Source organism: Moschus berezovskii, chromosome 28 (assembly GCF_049115385.1).
Source record: "Moschus berezovskii isolate FMDL1 chromosome 28, NW_MosBer_1.0, whole genome shotgun sequence".
Taxonomy (NCBI): domain Eukaryota; kingdom Metazoa; phylum Chordata; class Mammalia; order Artiodactyla; family Moschidae; genus Moschus; species Moschus berezovskii.
The window spans coordinates 15,086,842-15,104,881 of NC_142487.1; the positions used below are offsets into that span (position 1 = coordinate 15,086,842).

The 18,040-nt window shown below is 44.2% G+C and overlaps 1 protein-coding gene and 1 long non-coding RNA gene across 7 annotated transcripts in view; both read right to left on the bottom strand.

Moving 5' to 3' along the window:
• Positions 1 to 1,691: 1,691 nt before the first annotated feature.
• On the bottom strand, positions 1,692 to 3,722 carry LOC129549599 (uncharacterized). Its single transcript, XR_008684615.2, has 3 exons — positions 3,262 to 3,722; positions 2,790 to 2,994; positions 1,692 to 2,201 (listed from the first exon to the last, which is right to left on the bottom strand). It is a non-coding gene; the product is annotated as an uncharacterized LOC129549599 (long non-coding RNA).
• Positions 3,723 to 9,075: 5,353 nt separating this feature from the next.
• The window catches only part of PIAS2 (protein inhibitor of activated STAT 2), a 120,135-nt gene continuing 111,170 nt past the window's right edge, over positions 9,076 to 18,040 (bottom strand). For 5 of the 6 annotated variants that reach the window (XM_055417302.2, XM_055417301.2, XM_055417303.2 and 2 more), the window contains one exon: positions 9,076 to 9,857. In XM_055417302.2, the coding sequence (XP_055273277.1) occupies positions 9,727 to 9,857 (131 nt within the window). In that variant the 3' untranslated portion in view covers positions 9,076 to 9,726. The remainder of the gene's footprint in view (positions 9,858 to 18,040) is intronic. The other variant, XM_055417299.2, reaches the window with a different exon arrangement.

The window sequence follows — 18,040 nt, forward strand, 5'->3', positions numbered from 1 at the left end:
CTGGGCTCTGGGGCTAGGCCAGCCACGACCTGGAGCCGCAGCCTTCCTGACCTGGGAGAGCAGAGACTGGGGCAGGAGTTTAGACCGGCCCACAACCCTGTGGCCATCCAGGTGCTTTGGTGGCACAGGGGTGCCTGGTTCTTTAGGAGACCCACCGTCAGCCTCACCAGAAGGTTTCTGAAACAGATGCACAGATACCAACCTTATAACAATGGCTAATAAAAACAGTTCCCTCAGCAGGATCGCATTCCAGTGGTGCCTAATAATAGCTGCAGACATGAGTGAGGAATTCATTGGCTGTGTAGACTGTGTGAGACCTGCCAGGATCAGATGGGACGTGGGGCAGTCAGGGCCAAGGCAGGGTGTGCAGCCAGTGCTGGGGCAGGGCTAGAAAGCCAGCACCCGGCCGGATGAGGAGGGCGGTGGACTAACGGCGGACCCCATCCTGGCCGAGTCAGCAAAGCTGGGCAGCTCAGGCCATCATCAGACAAGCACCATTGGACGGTGACCCCCATCCAGGTGCCTGGGGACACCTGGGCGGGTGTTTGGAAACTCAAGGGAGTTTCGGAAGAAAACTCACTCTTTCCAAGCTGCTCAGACATTTATTTAGAAGTCAGGTCAGTCCTCATATTATAGACATGAGACTGACAAGCAAGTAACCCAGGAGCGGTGGCCTTGCGCCACCCAGAGGGATTGCAGAGGACGGGGACGAGACCCCTCCTTGAGAAGCAGTTGGGTCAAGCCCTGTGCTTCCTCTGTGGAATCAATCCTCTCACCATCTGCCCTCCTTACCTGGATCTGTTCTATCCCTGCCTTTTCTCTTCTCCATGAAGCTCTGGGAAACAAGACCATTGAGTGCTCAGAGCAGAGGTGGCCGTCCGCAGTGCTCCCTGGTGTTAATTCATTTCATCTGCACAGTCTTACAAGGTAGGAACTACGATCATGTCCACACACACAGGACACTGAGCCACAAAAGGTGAGCTTGTCCAAGGTGACACAGTGAGTTAAGAGTGAGCGCTGGACCTGACCCCAGGCCATCTGGTTCTAGAGCCCACCCTTCTACTTCAGCTGCAATCTAACTTGCACTGCAGGGTTCGGGCTCCCTAGACTCCTGCACTGTCTTCCAAGCCAACCCCAGGGCCCAGGGCAGGGCTGTCAATTAAAGGTCTGGTATGTGGCTCGCTGCCTCCCCTCCAACTTGTCTCCTGCCACCTTGCTGGAAGATGCAAACACCCATTCAGAAGGTGTAGCCTCTGGCCCGCCTCACAGCCCTCACCCCTCTGGGCTCACACATTTCTCCCCACTCTGTCCAGCAGTCCCCAGTGCCGTGCAAGGCAGAAGAGAGGGCTGGCTGAGAGCTTGGGCCCCGGAGTCACCCTGCTGGGGTTCTACTGCCAACCCAGCCAGTTATCAGTTTGGCCCCTCAGATAAGTTTCCTGACCTCTCTGAGCCTGTTGCTTTATTTATGAAGTAATAAAGAAAATACCTTCCAGAATTATGGTGAGGAGTGAGAGTAGGCATACCAATTCCTTAAAAGGGAGCTGGCCGCAGAGGAAGTATTTAGGAAATCTTAGCACTAGGAGTCGGACACGACTGAGCGACTTCACTTTCACTTTCATGCATTGGAGAAGGAAATGGCAACCAACTCCAGTGTCTTGCCTGGAGAATCCCAGGGACGGGGGAGCCTGGTGGGCTGCCGTCTACAGGGTCGCACAGAGTCGGACACGACTGAAGTGACTTAGCAGCAGCAGCAGCACTTACTGTGACCACATCTTGTCACGCAGACTCTGAAACCATAAAATCAGATATCTGCTTTCTAACCACAACTTTCTGCTTCTTAAAGATCCCCTGCCCTCAGGAGGCTACCCTGCTGTGTTGGCGTCCAAAGGGCTGGAGCCCCCATTCCCAGCCATATCAGCCACCTCCTTTTTTCCTACCTGGTTCAGGTACCATGATCAATCACTTTACTGCCATCTTATAATGACCCACAATTTCCTCAAACTTGATCTGTGTCTGTTAGTATTAGGTTCAGTGACATATAACAGAAAACTCAAAATAGCAATTTTTAAGATTATTAGAGTTTATTTCTCTCTCACGTAAAAGGAATCCCATCCAGGAGGTGGGATGGTGGCTCTGACTGGATCAAGGACCCATGCTCTTCTCTTGCTGTTTGCATATTGTCTCATAGTCCAAGATGGCTGCTGGAGTGCCAGCCATGGTGTCAGCATTCCAGACAGCATAACAGAGGAAGGAAGGGGAGAGGAAAACAAAGAGCCTCAGCAATCTATCCTCCTGCTCTGGAACCTTCCCATCCAACACCTTCCTCTTATCTCTCATCGTCCAGCAGTCAGTCACAGAGGGACACCTAGTTGCTGCTTAATTCCTGTTCCAAATAACAGGAAGAAAGGGGAGGATGGTCCTACCACTGAAAATGCTTGGCCAATGCACAGCCAGTGATGACTTCGCCATCTACTTCTGCTTCCAGGCTGTCCCCACAGCTGGAGAAAACAACAGCCATGCTGACCAGCATGTCTTCGGACCTGTGGCTTCCAGACCCCTGAGGCCCCCAACTCCTGGACAAGGCCATGTCCCTCTCTTTTGCATGCTTTCCCGAAACCCTCTTCCCACTCCTGTTCCTGGAAGAAGGTCTGGCCTCTCCTCCCACTTCTCAGCCATCCCTCTTGTCCCTCTGAAGCTGCTCCAGTTGTACCAGTGGGTGCCCAGGCCACAGCATCCCCACCCTCTCCTAGAATCTCACAATAGCGCTCAGCCCAGAGCTTAGTACAGACCAGTAGAAACAAAGAAGGGAGCGAATGCGCTCACAGCTAATGGCTTGAGTCCTTAGCTGCTCCCACGATGCTCCAGGATCTTCAGGGCTCCACGCAGAGGAGGCCTGAGCAGGCTGACTGGGACCATCTCCAGGATGGGTTTCCCCCAGCAGCCCCTCAGTTCCTCCTCTGACCGCTGACGAGCCTCGGAAGAGCGGGAGTCCCCCTGCAGGAAGTTCAGAATCTGGCTCTGCAGCCCCCTCTGCCAGGACACCTACCGGCAGCCCCCAGGGCTCAGTCCCCACTAACAGGTGGCACTGGGATTCGACTCTCAGCAGAGAGAAAGCACCTCGAGGGAGAAAGCCAGTATTCCCCCATGGAAAACAGCTCCCTTGCATTCTTGACTGCTGGTGAGGGACCATCTGGGTGGGGACGTTCAGGGACCGAGTGAGGCTGCCACCCTACTCTTCAGTAAACGGAGGGGAGCACTGACCTTTGAAGCCCTCCAGCCCTTCTGCTCAGAGCCTTGGATCCCGAGGTGCTGGGCACCCAGGCCTGGGGTGCAGCTCTGAGGGTTCATGCTGTTCCCAGGGCCCCCCATCACCTACCCACCTCTGTTCCCTTTGGGGCTTGTGAGCACTTTGGTCAGGAAAACGCTTAGCAGCTAAGGGTTCCTACTCAGTGTGAGAAGTCTGACTTAGAGGCTGCTATAAAAAGGAACAAAAATAACAGATGTGCCTCTTGGTCTGTCTTTATGTTCCTGGTTTCATTTATCACACACATCTTGCAATAGCTACTCATTTTCACATTCGCCTTCGTCACTTCCTCCCTCCAACATGAACTACTTAAAATAACAACTGCCATTGAGGGTCAGCCTCAGCACGCAGAGCAGGCAGCTGCTCCGGAGAACCTCGGGTGACCTTTGTCCCCAAGGTCCTCACTGCCTCTCTGGCCTGTCAGCAGCCAGAGGCAGTGCTGAGCAAGGAGGCCTGGGGACTCCCCTTCCACTGCAGAGGCTGGGGTGACACTGGAAACTTTCCTGAGGACAAGGTTAGCTAGGAACACAACACAGGCCATCTGGCCAGAGATAGGACCTGCTCCTGTCCAATACATGCTCTCAGCATGCTGTGTGGCCATGGGCAAATTGTTTCCCCTCTCCGGGTCTCAGACTCTCCCTCTGCGACCCCATGGACTGCAGCACGCCAGGCTCCCCTATCCTTCACTTTCTTGGAGTTTGCTCAAACCCATGTCCATTGAGTCGGTGATGCCATCCAACCATCTCATCCTCTGTCATCCCCTTCTCCTACTGCCTTCAGTCTTTCGAAGCATCAGGGTCTTTTCCAATGAGTTGGCTTTTCATATCAGGTATTGGAGCTTCATCTTCAGCATCAGTCCTTTTTAATGAATATTCAGGGTTGATTTCCTTTAGGATAGACTGGTTTGATCTTGCAGTCCCCACTCCTAAATCTCTTCTTCATCCCTTACTGACTAGGCTTCCCAATGCCTTAGCCATCTACCTGCTCACGTCATGCCTGCTCTAGTGCAGGAGACTCTGGACTGTTCTTCCAGACCCCCTTGTCAGCCCCTACAGTCTGTTCTCCTTACGGCCACCAGACTTTTCTCAGTGCTGATCTCATGTGCTGTTTAAAATCCATCAGTCTCCATTGCATTCAAAGACTCTTCAGCCAGGCATGTGATGACTGTCACTGTCTTACTCTTTCTATGGCTTTCAACTTCATTCACAAAAAGTTGTTGAGCACCTGCTGTGTGCCAAGCACTGTTCTAGGAGCTCAGGACACAGGGCATGCTAAGTCACTCAGTTGTGTCTGACTCTTCGTGATCCTTTGGACTGTAGCCCGCCAGCCTCCTCTGTCCATGGGACTTTTCAGGCAAGAATACTGGAGTGGGTTGCCATATGTCATAAACCTGTAATGCTTGGTTAAGTTGTCACCTCCACTCACTTCACTCTTCATGCCCAACTGCAGGCTGAGCTCACTGCCTCCTCCTCTGTGTGAAACTGCCCTACCTGGCCAGACTGTATGAGCTGAGAGCAGGAACTTTGTGTGTGGTGTGAGGTAGAGGTCAAGGTCCATTTTTGCTCCATAAGGACCTTCAGTTATTCTAATACCATTTATTGAAAAGACATTTTTCACCCATTGAAATGCATTAGTGTTTTTTCAGAATAGCAAGTTATACTTTCAATATATATATGGATTTACTGGGTTTGATATTCTATTCCATTGTTCTATTTAATTACCCATATGCAAAATACATATCATTTCATCTATTGCAACTTTATAGTATGTCTTGAAATCCAACCGTAAAAGTCCTCCACCTTCAATCTTTAAGATTGTTTTGCTTATTCTAGGCTCCTTTTCAATTTCAAATATTAATACATTTATAGAATCAGCTTTGATAAATAGAAGCTGATATTTCTACAAAAAGTCTGATGGAATTATAATTGGGATGTCATTTACAGATAGCCAAAAGGACACACAAAAGGATGTTCAGTATCACTAATTATTAGAGAAATTCTAATCAAAACCACAATGAGGCATCACCTCACACCAGCCAAAATGGCCATCATAAAAATGCCTACAAATAATAAATGCTGGAGAGGGAGTGGTAGTAATGTAAGTTGGTACAGCCACTATGGAGAACAGTATAGAGTGTCCTTTAAAAATTAAAAGTAGAGTTACCATATGATCCAGTAATCCTACTCTTGGGCATGTATTCAGAAAAAGGCAAAAGCTCTAATTCAAAAAGATACATGTGCCCCAGTGTTCACAGCAGTACTATTTGCAATAGCCAAGACAAGGAAGCAACCAAAATGTCCATCAACAGATGAATGCATAAAAAAGATGTGGTTTATACACACAAGGGACTATTTTGCTCAGCCATAAAAAAGAATGAAATACTGCCATGTGAAGCATAGATGGACCTAGAGATTAACATCATAAGTGAAGTAAGTCATAAAGAAAAAGACAAATATATGATATTACTTGTATGTGGAATCTAAAAGATAACACAAATGAATTTATTTACAAAAGAGAAACAGATTCACAGACACAGGGAAGAAACTTATGGTTACCGAGGGGCAAGGGGCAGGGTAGGATAAATTAGGAGTATGGGGTTAACAGGTACACGTTACTATATATGAACTACATAAACAACAAGGACCCGCTGCATAGCACAGGGAACTATATTAAATGTCTTGTAATAACCTGTAATGGAAAACAATCTGAAGATCATAGATATATACATATATATACACACATACCCATATATGAATCATTTTACTGTACACTTGAAAATAACACTATATTGCAACTCAACTAAACTTCAATTTTTAAAATTTAAATTTAAAAAAACAAAACAATTGGGCTATCATCCTAACAATATGACATCTGAAATATATTGTCTTCCAGTCTATGAACACAGAATACATCTTCATTTGTTCATATTTTATTTTTTCTCAGTATTCTGTAGTTTTCAGCATAAAGGACTCCCACATCTTTCATTGAATTTCTTCCTAGTTTTTTATGATTTTAATGTTATTGTAAATGGAATTTTTAAAGTAAACTATTTTAGAACAATTTTGATACAGTACTGCTGCTGCTGCTGCTGCTGCTAAGTCGCTTCAGTCGTGTCCGACTCTGTGCGACCCCATAGACGGCAGCACACCAGGCTCCGCCGTCCCTGGGATTCTCCAGGCAAGAACACTGGAGTGGGTTCAGAATTCCTATATATTCCACAAATTCAGTTTTCCCTTTGTCAGCAACTTACAGTAGTATGGTATATCTGTAGCAATCAATGAACCCATCTTGATACACTGTTATTAAGTAGAACCCAGAGTTTATTCACATTTCCTTATTCTTTTTTTTAGATTTTATCAAGATTTAATGCCTTTAATTTGCAATGTTTTACCTTTATAAAATTTGGTTTCTAAGAATATTTAATTTGTTAAAGTGATACAGATTTTCTCTTATTAGTTTTTGCCCCTAATTTTTTTAAACAAATATTTATTGTGTCATTAGATAACTGTATTTCTTTTAAAGCAGACGTAGATATTTATCTGGAATTCTCTTGCTTTTTCGATGATCCAATGGATGTTGGCAATGTGATCTCTGGTTTTCCTGCCTTTTCTAAATCCAGCTGGAAGTTCATGGATCACATACTGTTGAAGCCTGACTTGGAGAATTTTGAGCGTTACTTTGCTAGCATGTGAGATGAGTGCAATTGTATGTTAGTTTGAACATTCTTTGGCATTACCCTTCTTTGGGATTGGAATGAAGACTGATCTTTTCCAGTCCTGTGGCCACTGCTGAGTTTTCCAATTTGCTGGCATAATGAGTGCAGCACTTTCACAGCATTATCTTTTAGGATTTGAATAGCTCACCTGGAATTCCATCACGTCCACTAGCTTTATTCGTAGTGATGCTTCCTAAGGTCCACTTGATTTCGCATTCCAGAATGTCTGACTCTAGGTGAGTGATCACACCATTGTGGTTATCCAGGTCATGAAGATCTTTTTTGTATAGTTCTTCTGTGTATCCTTGCCACCTCTTCTAAATACCTTCTGCTTCTGTTAGGTCCATACCATTTCTGTCCTTTATTGTGCCCATCTTTGCGTGAAATGTTCCCTTGGTATCTCTAATTTTCTATGAAGACCTACAAGATCTTCTAGAACTAACACCCAAAAAGGATGTCCTTTTCAACATAGGGGACTGGAATGCAAAAGTAGGGAATCAAGAGATACCTGGAGTAATAGGCAAATTTGGCCTTGGAGTACAAAATGAAGCAGGGCAAAGGCTAACAGAGTTTTGCCAAGAGAACTCACTGGTCATAGCAAACACCCTCTTTCAACAACACAAGAAATGACTCTACACATGGACATCACCAGCTGGTCAAAACCAAAATCAGTTGATAATATTCTTTGCAGCCAAAGATGGAGAAGTTCTGTACAGTCAGCAAAAACAAGACTGGGAGCTGACTGTGGCTCAGATCATGAACTCCTTATTGCCAAATTCAGATTTAAATTGAAGAAAGTAGGGAAACCCACTAGGCCATTCAGGTATGACCTAAATCAAATCCTTTATGATTACACCGTGGAAGTGACAAATAGATTCAAGGGATCAGATCTGATAGAGAGCCTGAAGAACTACGGATGGATGTTCGTGATATTGTCTCACTATAGGTTTAATTTACATTTGCCTACTGACTAAATTGGGAAAGAAGTATGTCAAGGCTGTATACTGTCACCCTGCTTATTTAAGTTATATGCAGAGTACATCATGAGAAACGCTGGACTGGATGGAGTACAAGCTGGAATCAAGATTGCCGGGAGAAATATCTATAACCTCAGACAGGCAGATGACACCACCCTCATGGCAGAAAGTAAAGAGGAACTGAAGAGCCTCTTGATGAAAGTGAAAGAGGAGAGTGAAAAAGCTGGCTTAAAACTAAACATTCAAAAACTTAAGATCATGGGATTCGGTCCATCAGTTCAGTTCAGTTGCTCAATTGTGTCCGACACTTTGTGACTCCAAGGGCTGCACCATGCCAGGTGTCCCTGTCCATCGCTTACTCCCAGAGTTCACCCAAACTCATGTTCATCAAGTCGGTGATGCCATCCAACCATCTCATCCTCTGTCGTCCCCTTCTCCTTCTGCCTTCAATCCTTCCCAGCATCATATAGCTAAAGTATCAGGGCTTCAGTTGTTCCAGTGAATATTCAGGGTTGATTTCCTGTAGGACTGACTGCTTTGATTTTCTTACAGTCCAAGGGACTCTCAAAAGTCTTTTTCAGCAACACAGTTCAAAAGCATCAATTCTTCTGTACTCAATCTTCTTTACGGTCCAACTCTCACATCCATACATGACTACTGGAAAAACCATAACTTTGACTGTACAGAACTTTGTCAGCAAAGTGATCTCTTTGCTTTTTAATATACTGTCTAAATGGCAAGCCACTCCAGTATTCTCACCTGGGAAATCCCATGGACAGAGGAGGCTGGCGGGCTACAGTCCATGGGGTCGCAGAGTTTGACATGACAGCAACTAAATAAAGGTCTGTCATAGCTTTCCTTCCAAGGAGCAAGAGTCTTAATTTCACAGCTGCAGTCACTGTCTGCAGTGATTTTGGAGCCCAATAAAATAAAATCTGCCACTCTTTCCACTTCTCCCCTTCTTTTTGCCATGAATGATGGGAGGAGGTGTCATGATCTTAGTTTTTTGAGTGGCAACTTTTAAGCCAGCTTTTCCACTCTCCTCTTTCACCCTCATCAAGAGGCTCTTTAGTTCCTCTTTGTGTCTGTCATTAGAGTGGTGTCATCTGCATACCTGAGGTTGCTGATATTTCTCCCAGCAACATTGATTCTAGTTTGTTTCATCCAGCCCATTCTGCATATAAGTTAAATAAGCAAAGTGACAATATACAGCCTTGACATACTCCTTTCCCAATTCTGAACCAGTTTGTTGTTCCATGTCCATTTCTAACTGTTGCTTCCTGATTTGCATATAGGTTTCTCAGGAGATAGACAGGTAAAGTGGTCTGGTATTCCCATCTCTTTAAGAATTTTCCAGGTTTCTCTTTAAGAATTGATCCACACAGTCGAAAGTTTTAGTGTAGTCAATGAAGCAGTAGTAGATGTTTTTCTGGAATTCCCTTGTTTTCTCCATGATCCAACAAATGTTTGCAATTTGATCTCTGGTTCCTCTGCCTTTTTAAAATCCAGCCTGTACATCTGCAAGTTCTTGATTCACATAATACTGAAACCTAGCTTGAAGGATTTTGCATACTACCTTGCTAGCATGTGAAATAAGCACAATTTTATGGTAGTTTGAACATTCTTAGGACTTCCCTCATTGCTCAGTTGTTAAAGAATCTGCCTGCAATGCAGGAAACCCAGGTTTGATTCCTGGGTTGGGAAGATCTGCTGGAGAAGGGATAGGCTACTCACTGCAGTATTCCTGGGCTTCCCTTGTGACTCAGCTGGTGAAGAATCCACCTGCAATGTGGGAGACCTTGGTTCGCAGAGTACATCATGTGAAATGCCAGGCTGGATGAAACACAAGTTGGACTCAAGACTGCCGGGAAAAACATCAACAATGTCAGACATGCAGATGACACCACTCTAACGGCAGAAAGCAAAGAAAGCCTCTTGATGAGGGTGAAAGAGGAAAGTGAAAAAGCTGGCTTAAAAAACTCAACATTCAAAAAACTAAGATCATAGCATCTCATCCCATCACTTCATGGCAAACAGAAAGGGAAAAAGTGGAAACAGTGGCAGATTTTTGTGGACTTGACTGCAGCCATGAAATTAAAAGATGCTTGCTCCTTGGAAGAAAAGCTATGACAAACCTAGACAGAGTACTAAAAAGCAGAGATATCACTTTGCCAACAAACTTTCATCTAGTGAAAGCTATGGTTTTTCCAGTTGTCATGTATGGATGTGAGAGCTGGACTATAAAGAAAGCTAAGGGCCAATGAATTGATGCCTTTGAACTGTGGTGCTGAAAAAGATTCTTCAGAGTCCCTTGGACTACAAGGAAATCAACTCTGAATATTCAGGACGGATGCTGAAGCTGAAACTCCAATACTTTGGCCACTTGATGTGAAGAGCCGACTCATTGGAAAAGACTTTGATGTTGGGAAAGATTGAGGGCAGAAAGAGGGTGACAGAGGATGAGACGGTTGGAAGGCATCATCGACTCAATGGACTTGAGTCTGAGCAAACTCCAGGAGATGGTGAAGGACAGGGAAGCCTGGCGTGCTGCAGTCCATGGGGTCTGACATGACTCAGCAGCTGAAGAACAGTTTGAGGACTCAGCAAGAAGATGCAAGTGAAGAGACGTGTGAAAGTGAAGCTGCTCAGTCATGTCCAACTCTTTGCGACCCCATGGACTGTAGCCTACCAGGCTCCTCCATCCATGGGTACCGGAGTGGGTTGCCATTTCCTTCTCCAGAGGACCTTCCTGACCCAGGGATTGAACCCAGGTCTCCCGCATTGTAGGCAGATGCTTTACCATCTGAGCCACCAGGGAAGTCCCAGCTTTGCCAAGACCACACTAGTAGACGTAGCCAGCGATCTGAGCAAGAGAGTGGAATGAGGCAGCTCGAATTCCAATCTCGTTTTCCACACCTAGCAGCCGTGTGACTCTGGGTGAGTAACTTCACTTCACCCCATGTGTCCCACCCTGGCAGGGTCACTGTGCTTGACCGCGTGAGATAACCAGTGCCTGGCACAGACTAAAGGCTCCATAAATGGTAGCTGTTGTACTATTAGACAGTCAATGAAGGCTAATTCCTGTTTTCTGGCCTGCATAGCAGGAGTGGATCTGCTCATAGACTGCAGCATTTGTGTGCATTTCCTTTAAATAAATATAATCCTCCTTGCACCTCCACCCCACCCCCACCCTCAGAGGAGGCAGGAAATTCAGCCTCAAGTAATGGGGAGCTCTCCCCACACTCAAGAGGAGTTGAGATCTGAGATCCCATGTATAGATCACCGTTTCCCGTGGACACTCTGGAGTGTGGTTCTTTTTGGATCTGAGTAGGAAGTGTTCCTGGCACAACTTTGGCTGACCCTGGCAGTCCCACTCAACCCCTTGGGCAGAGTCTCTCTCAACTGGGTCACCAAGAGGAATTCACTGTCTCCCTCCCAGCCTTGGAAGACTGTCTCAGTCTATGGTGGGGAGAACCCAACCTCCCCAAACCCTGCAGAACCTGCGGCGGTACTCCCTCAAAGGGTGGGTGAGACAGTCAGCAGGCCAGGCGACTCTCTAACTTAGCAGGCAGGCCAGGGGCCGGAGTCCACTGGAGTGGACGGCTAGTCTGGGTGTAAGGGGGAGAGGGAGTCAGCGGGGGTGAGGGGGACGGGGAGGGGCAGAGAAGGAAAAGGAACCAGTTTCAATATTTAATTTTCCTGCTACCCGTATACTTGAAAACAGCAAGGCCAGAATTCTCTCCTGTAAACAGGAGGCTCTGGAATAAATTCACCCTCTCTGTGGGCAAGTGACCGAGGCTCAGCGTGCTGCAACTTCCTGTGGGTTCATTCTCCTACTCTTTCATTCTTGGCATTTATCCCACTTCCAGGCACTGTGGCTCTGCACCTTAGAATCTCCCCTCCCCTGTTCCCTGCCCCTGACTTTTACAAAACATCCATGTGGGGACCTCCACTTTCCAGAAGTTGACTGGTCTGTGGTGGGGCCCATCCACAGGTTAATTTGTGAAAGCTCCTCAGGTGACTGTGATGTGCGGGCAGGGCTGGGAACTACTGGGTTAAGAGCTTGTGGATTTTGGATGAAATAGGTGAATTTGCAGTGTCCTTTGACGCCTCCCTGCTGTTACCTCCCAAGCCTCATGTAAGATGGTTACTGATCCTCCAGGGGCAGCAGGGCCTGATGGGAAAGGTCTTGAATTAGAAATCAATGTGGAGTCCTGTTTGACCTTTGGTGAACAAACAGTCTGCAGCTTGGTTTCCCTTTGAAAGGGGGAATGAGAGAGAGAAACTTCTGCCATATATATTCCTCATGGGATTATGAGATATAGCTGAGGAAAAAGGTTATATAAAAGGCTATTTTTTAATATCCCTAATAAAGTCAGTACCCCAGTGCAGGCAATGTGTTTTAATATCTTTACCTCTCTGCCAAGCTCACAGCAATTTTACGTGTAATCTTAATGGAGAATAGCAAATTGGGGGTAGGGAGGGGATTGCCTAATCAATAAGACCAATAAAATATAAGCTTGGCACTAGTTACAAAGTAAGAAAAGTATAATAACCTTATTATATGTAAAATATATCAAATTAGAAAATATACTAAAACTGAGTGAAAAATATGAGTTCATGTTGGAAAATGATTTAATGTTTTGGGTATAATACTTTTATCAGCTTGCACTGCTTCACTACTATAGTTTTTTTACTAGGTTCCATCTGTGGTCAACCCTAGGGATGAAAATAATGTTTGGGCTTAATTAGGGGCTTGGCAAATGAGAGTCATCTATTCTGAGATTTAGTTGTTTAGTCACCAAGTTTTGTCCGACTCTTCTTCAACCCCATGGACTCTAGCCCACCAGGCTCCTCTGTCCATGGGATTTTCCATGTAAGAATATTGGAGTGGGTTGCCATTTCCTTCTCCAGGTGATCTTCATGACCCAAGAATTGAACCCAAGTCTCCTGCATTGCAGGTGGATTCTTTATCACTGAGCCACCTGGGAAGCCCGAAGAGATTTAATAATCAGAAAAATTTTAGTCACTTCCATAAATTAAAGGGGAGTGTAGTAATAGTGCTTAGTAAGTGCTAGATACTGCTCTGATAGCTTCACATATATTTTAATTCTCAAACATGACAAACCCCAAAGGAAAGTACTTTTATTATCCTCATGTTACACAAGAGAAAACTGGAGTATACAGTACTTAGGTAACTTCGCCAAGATCACATTAGTAAATCGCAGAAAGGAGGCAGGACTCGAATCCAGGCAGTCCACACAGCCACTCAGACGGGGTCCTACCAGACTGCTCAAGTCCAAGTGAAAGGGAATGTCTGATTGAGCTCCCCGACTGATTCTTCTCCCTCCAGAAACCTCATCCCAAACTACAGAACACATGCCTTTCTCTGTGCTTCTGTGAGGGTCAAAGAAGAATAGCACCACCCAGGTGGTGAAGTGAAGTCAAAGTTTCTCTGTCATGTCCAACTCTTTGTGAGCCCATGGACTACACAGTACATGGACTTCTCCAGGCCAGAATACTAGAGTGGGTAGCCTTTCCCTTCTCCAGGGGATCTTCCCAGCCCAGGGATCAAACCCAGGTTTCCCGCATTACAGGTGGATTCCTTACCAACTGAGCCACCAGGGAAGCCCAAGAACACTGGAGTAGGTAGCCTATCCCTTCTCCAGAGGATCTTTCTGATCCAGGAATCAAATTGGGGGTCTCCTGCATTGCAAGCGGGTTCTTTACCAACTGAGCTATCAGGGAAGCCCAGCTGCCAAGTACTACTAACAGTCAGAGGTATTTCAAGTATCAATTAATCAACAAATATTTACTGAATACCCATTAAAACATTAAGGGTAAGAGAGCAAAGGAGGTAAGGTCTTTGCCTACAAGAGTTTTCTCTTCTGGTGACAGAGACAGACAAGGAGAGAGTGCTGGGCCACAAAATAATTGCGACAGTGGAGTGAAGCACTGGGTACTAGGAGAGCTCCCTGGAGAGATGGACCCAAAGCCTGGGAGGGCGGAGACTGTTGGGCAAGTTTTCCTGGAGAAGTGGCTGCATATTAGGAACACACAGAAGTTTGTCAGATTGCCAAACCCAAGCCAACCAGAATCTCCTGGGCCTGTTTATAAAGCCCCTAAAACAGTGGTTTCTAAAAGAAGAGAATTAATGTCCCCTGGGAACTTGTTAAGACTTTCCACTAAATCAGCCCAGAGAGGATTCTGATACAAACTCAAGTTTCAGCAGTGGTTTGAACAGTGGTTCTCAAACAGGTATCAGACTTTCCTGGAAGGCTCCTGGTCCACGTTCACAAAGCCTCACGACCCAAATGGCTACGCTCCACCCCCAGTAAGTCTGAATTTTAAAAATCTGCATTTCTGACAAGTTCCCAGAATGCACACTTGGAGAACCATTGCTCTAGATGAGAAGATGGCCAAACCGCAATCTGAAGGGTAATAGTAAGGTGAAGAGGCTGTGGGGAGCAGGAGGGAAATATACTGATATTTCCATTGTAACCTTCTGTTTATTTCTACTCTTATTTTCTCCTATTTTTTGACTTATGCCAGTCTTATTCTAACTCAGTAAGAATGTTTGCCTCATCCCTACAACCTGACTTTCCTAACATACATATTTGAGGCTATAAATTTCTAAATATTACTCTAGATGCATCCCAAAACTTTAGATATATTGTCCTTTTATTGGCATCCAATTCTAAATACTTTCTAATCTCCAATAAAGTTTCTTTAAAAAAACATTGAAGTATAGTTGATTTACAGTATTGTGTTAGTTTCAGGCATACAACATAGTGATTTAGCTTTTTTGCAGATTATATTTCATTATAGGTTTTGGACTTTGTATATAATTCCCTGTGCTATACAGTAAATCTGTATTGCTTATCTATTTCACATATAACAGCTTGTATCTATTAATCCTATATTCCTAATTTGTCCCTCCTCCCCTCTCTCCCCCCTCTGAAAACCATAAGTTTGTTTTCTATGTCTGCAAATCTTGTTTCTGCTTTGTATACAAAGTCAAACATTTTCTTCTTGAACTCATGAGTTACTTGGGCTTCCCTTGTGGCTCAGCTAGTAAACAATCTGCCTGCAATGCGGGAGACATGAGTTCAATCCCTGGATTGGGAAGATCCCCTGGAGAAGGGAATGGCTACCCACTCCAGTATTCTGGCCTGGAGAATTCCATGGGGTCACAAATTTCTAGACATGCAATTTTTTGCCCTGATTTCTAGCTCAATTGTATTGTGGTTAGAGAACACAATGGGCTTCCCTGGTGGCTCAGTTGGTAAAGAATCTGCCGGCAATGCAAGAGACCTGGGTTCCATCCCTGGGTCAGGAAGATCCCCTAGAGAAGGGAATGGCAACCCACTCCAGCATTCTTGCCTGGAGAATTCCACGGACAGAGGAGCCTGATGGACTACTTACTGACCATGAGGTCGCAAACAGTTGGACATGACTGAGTGACTAACAGTAGAGAACATACTTCTATATTTGAACTGTTTGAAATTTTATTAAATATCCTATTTGTGCTATAAAAAAAGGTATATTCTGCGGTTGTTTGATATATTAGTCTATGTATGTTCATTAAATCGTTTGTTAATGTTTAATTCTGTACATTTCTAATTTTTTAAACTTTTGTTCTGTTCCTTACAAAGAGAGATGTTACTATTTCCTGTAACGACCAGTTTTTTTTTTTTTTTACTCTCTGTGCAGTTCTTACATTTTCTACACAATCTATTTCAGCTATGTTAATAGGCACATTTAAAACTGTCTTATCTAATAATTTTGTAGCTGTTTTGCTTGGTATTAATACAACTACCTCAAAATTCCCCAGGTCAAAGTTTGCTCTATCTTTTAAAGTCCAGCATTTTTGCACTCCTGTGATTCAAATGTCTTTTGTAAACAGTATATTATTTGATATCTGACCTTAGTCCATTTTCACTTCATGTAATTTTTGAGACACATGGATTTGTATCAACTGTTTTTTGCTTTCCATTTATCCCACATTTTGATGTTTCTATCATTTGGATTATTTTTATTGATTTATTTTTGCCCATTTATTCCCCAACCAGTCTGAAAGTTGTTCACTCTATTTTTTTCTGGCTGGCACTCCAATGACAACTTGCAATTAAAGTAAATTAACATCTTGACCCTCTTCTTTACCAATAAAAAGCCTATTCCTCATTTCATTCTCACTCATATGCCACTCCCGATTTTTTCTTTATTTGGCTGCTTTGGATCTTAGTTGCAGCTCATAGCATCTTTCACTGCAGTGTACAGACTCTCCAGTTGCAGCACACAGGATCTTTCACTGCAGTGTATGGACTCTCTTAACTGTAGCACACAGGATCTTTCACTGCAGCGTACAGACTAATTGTGGTGTGTCGGCTTAGTTGTTTTCCGTCATGTGGGATCTTAGTTTCCTAGCTGCTGCTGCTGCTAAGTCACTTCAGTCGTGTCCGACTCTGTGTGACCCCGTAGACAGAAGCCCACCAGGCTCCCCCGTCCCTGGGATTCTCCAGGCAACAACACTGGAGTGGGCTGCCATTTCCTTCTCCCATGTGTGAAAGTGAAAACTGAAAGTGAAGTTGCTCAGTCGTGCCCGACCCATAGCGACTCCACGGACTGCAGCCTACCAGGCTCCTCCATCCATGGGATTTTCTAGGCAAGAGTACTGGAGTGGCTTGCCATTAACCAGGGATCAAACCCATGTTGCCTGCATGGCAAGGCAGATGACTTTTCATTCTCTTTCCTGCCTTTTAAAAAATTCTACATTGAGTTAATTTATTAGACAGTATCTGCTTATCAGTCACTTTCTGTGGCCTTTATTTCACATCTGGGCTCTTCCATATGGGATTTCTTCCTTCTATCCTGATGTAATATCATCTTCTAGTGAAAGTTTACTGGGGACAAATTTGTCTTCAAATGAAAATATATTATTCTCTCATACTTGAAAGATATTTCTGCTTGGTACAGAGTTCTAGGTTATTTTTCTACACTGAAGTGCCCATTTTTGGCTTGCATCATTGCTGTTGAGAGAGTTAAGTCAGTTTAACTGTCAAACCTTTGAAAATAACCATTTTCTCTTTGATTTTAATAGTTTCCTCTTTATTTTTGGTGTTTTAAAGTCTTACTCTCTGATATGTCAAGGTGTGAATTGTTATTTCTCTTTGGAATTTATTCCCCCCTGAATCTGTAGGATGGTATCTTTCATCAGTTTTGATAAATTCTCAGGTCATGATCTCTTTGAATACTGTCTCTTTCCCACTGTTTCTTTTCCTTTCTTTTGGGACATCAATTAGAAATATGTTAGACCTTCTCTATCATCCATGTCTCATAACCTCATCTATTTTTTCAATTTTATACATATTTATTGATGATCTTTTTTTCTTTCCATTTTAAAAAAACTTTAGAAATGACACTAAGAGGATGAATCACACATGGTTCAATCCCTGAAGAGATCCAGGCAAACTACCTCTCAGAGCCTTGATATTCTCAACTTATAGAACAGGAGTAATTACATTCATCATACAGATGGTGTTTGGATTATTTGAGAAAAAAGTAAAATAAACATTTGGAAACAAAAAGTGTCATGCCAAAGAAAAGTAATATTTTATTCACCTTAAATGTGCCTTCTTTCAAGCTTTAAGAGGAGCCTGAAAGAAGGCTGTTGGGTTTTGATGCATAAAACTGTGTTTATGCTCTTCAAATCCCTTCAGACTCTGTGCCCACTTCTTCTCAACCTAACAGTTCAAGGCAAAACAGTCCTGATACTTCTAGTCTGAAACTGCACAGCAGCCTCTGCTGGCCCTTGCCCTTTGGGGGAATGTCCCAAACATCATTAAGTCTTTCTGAAAGGACAAGCACCACAACCTGTGCTTGTACAAGTTGTACACAACATTCTACCGACAGATACCCTGGGGTCTTGTAAAATGGGAGAATATAACATACTCAGATGTAAGAAAAATGTTAGGTATGAAAGTATGCAACACCTCACACTGACACATAACTTGTTGTGGCTCCTGAAGTGACCCTCAGTCTCTA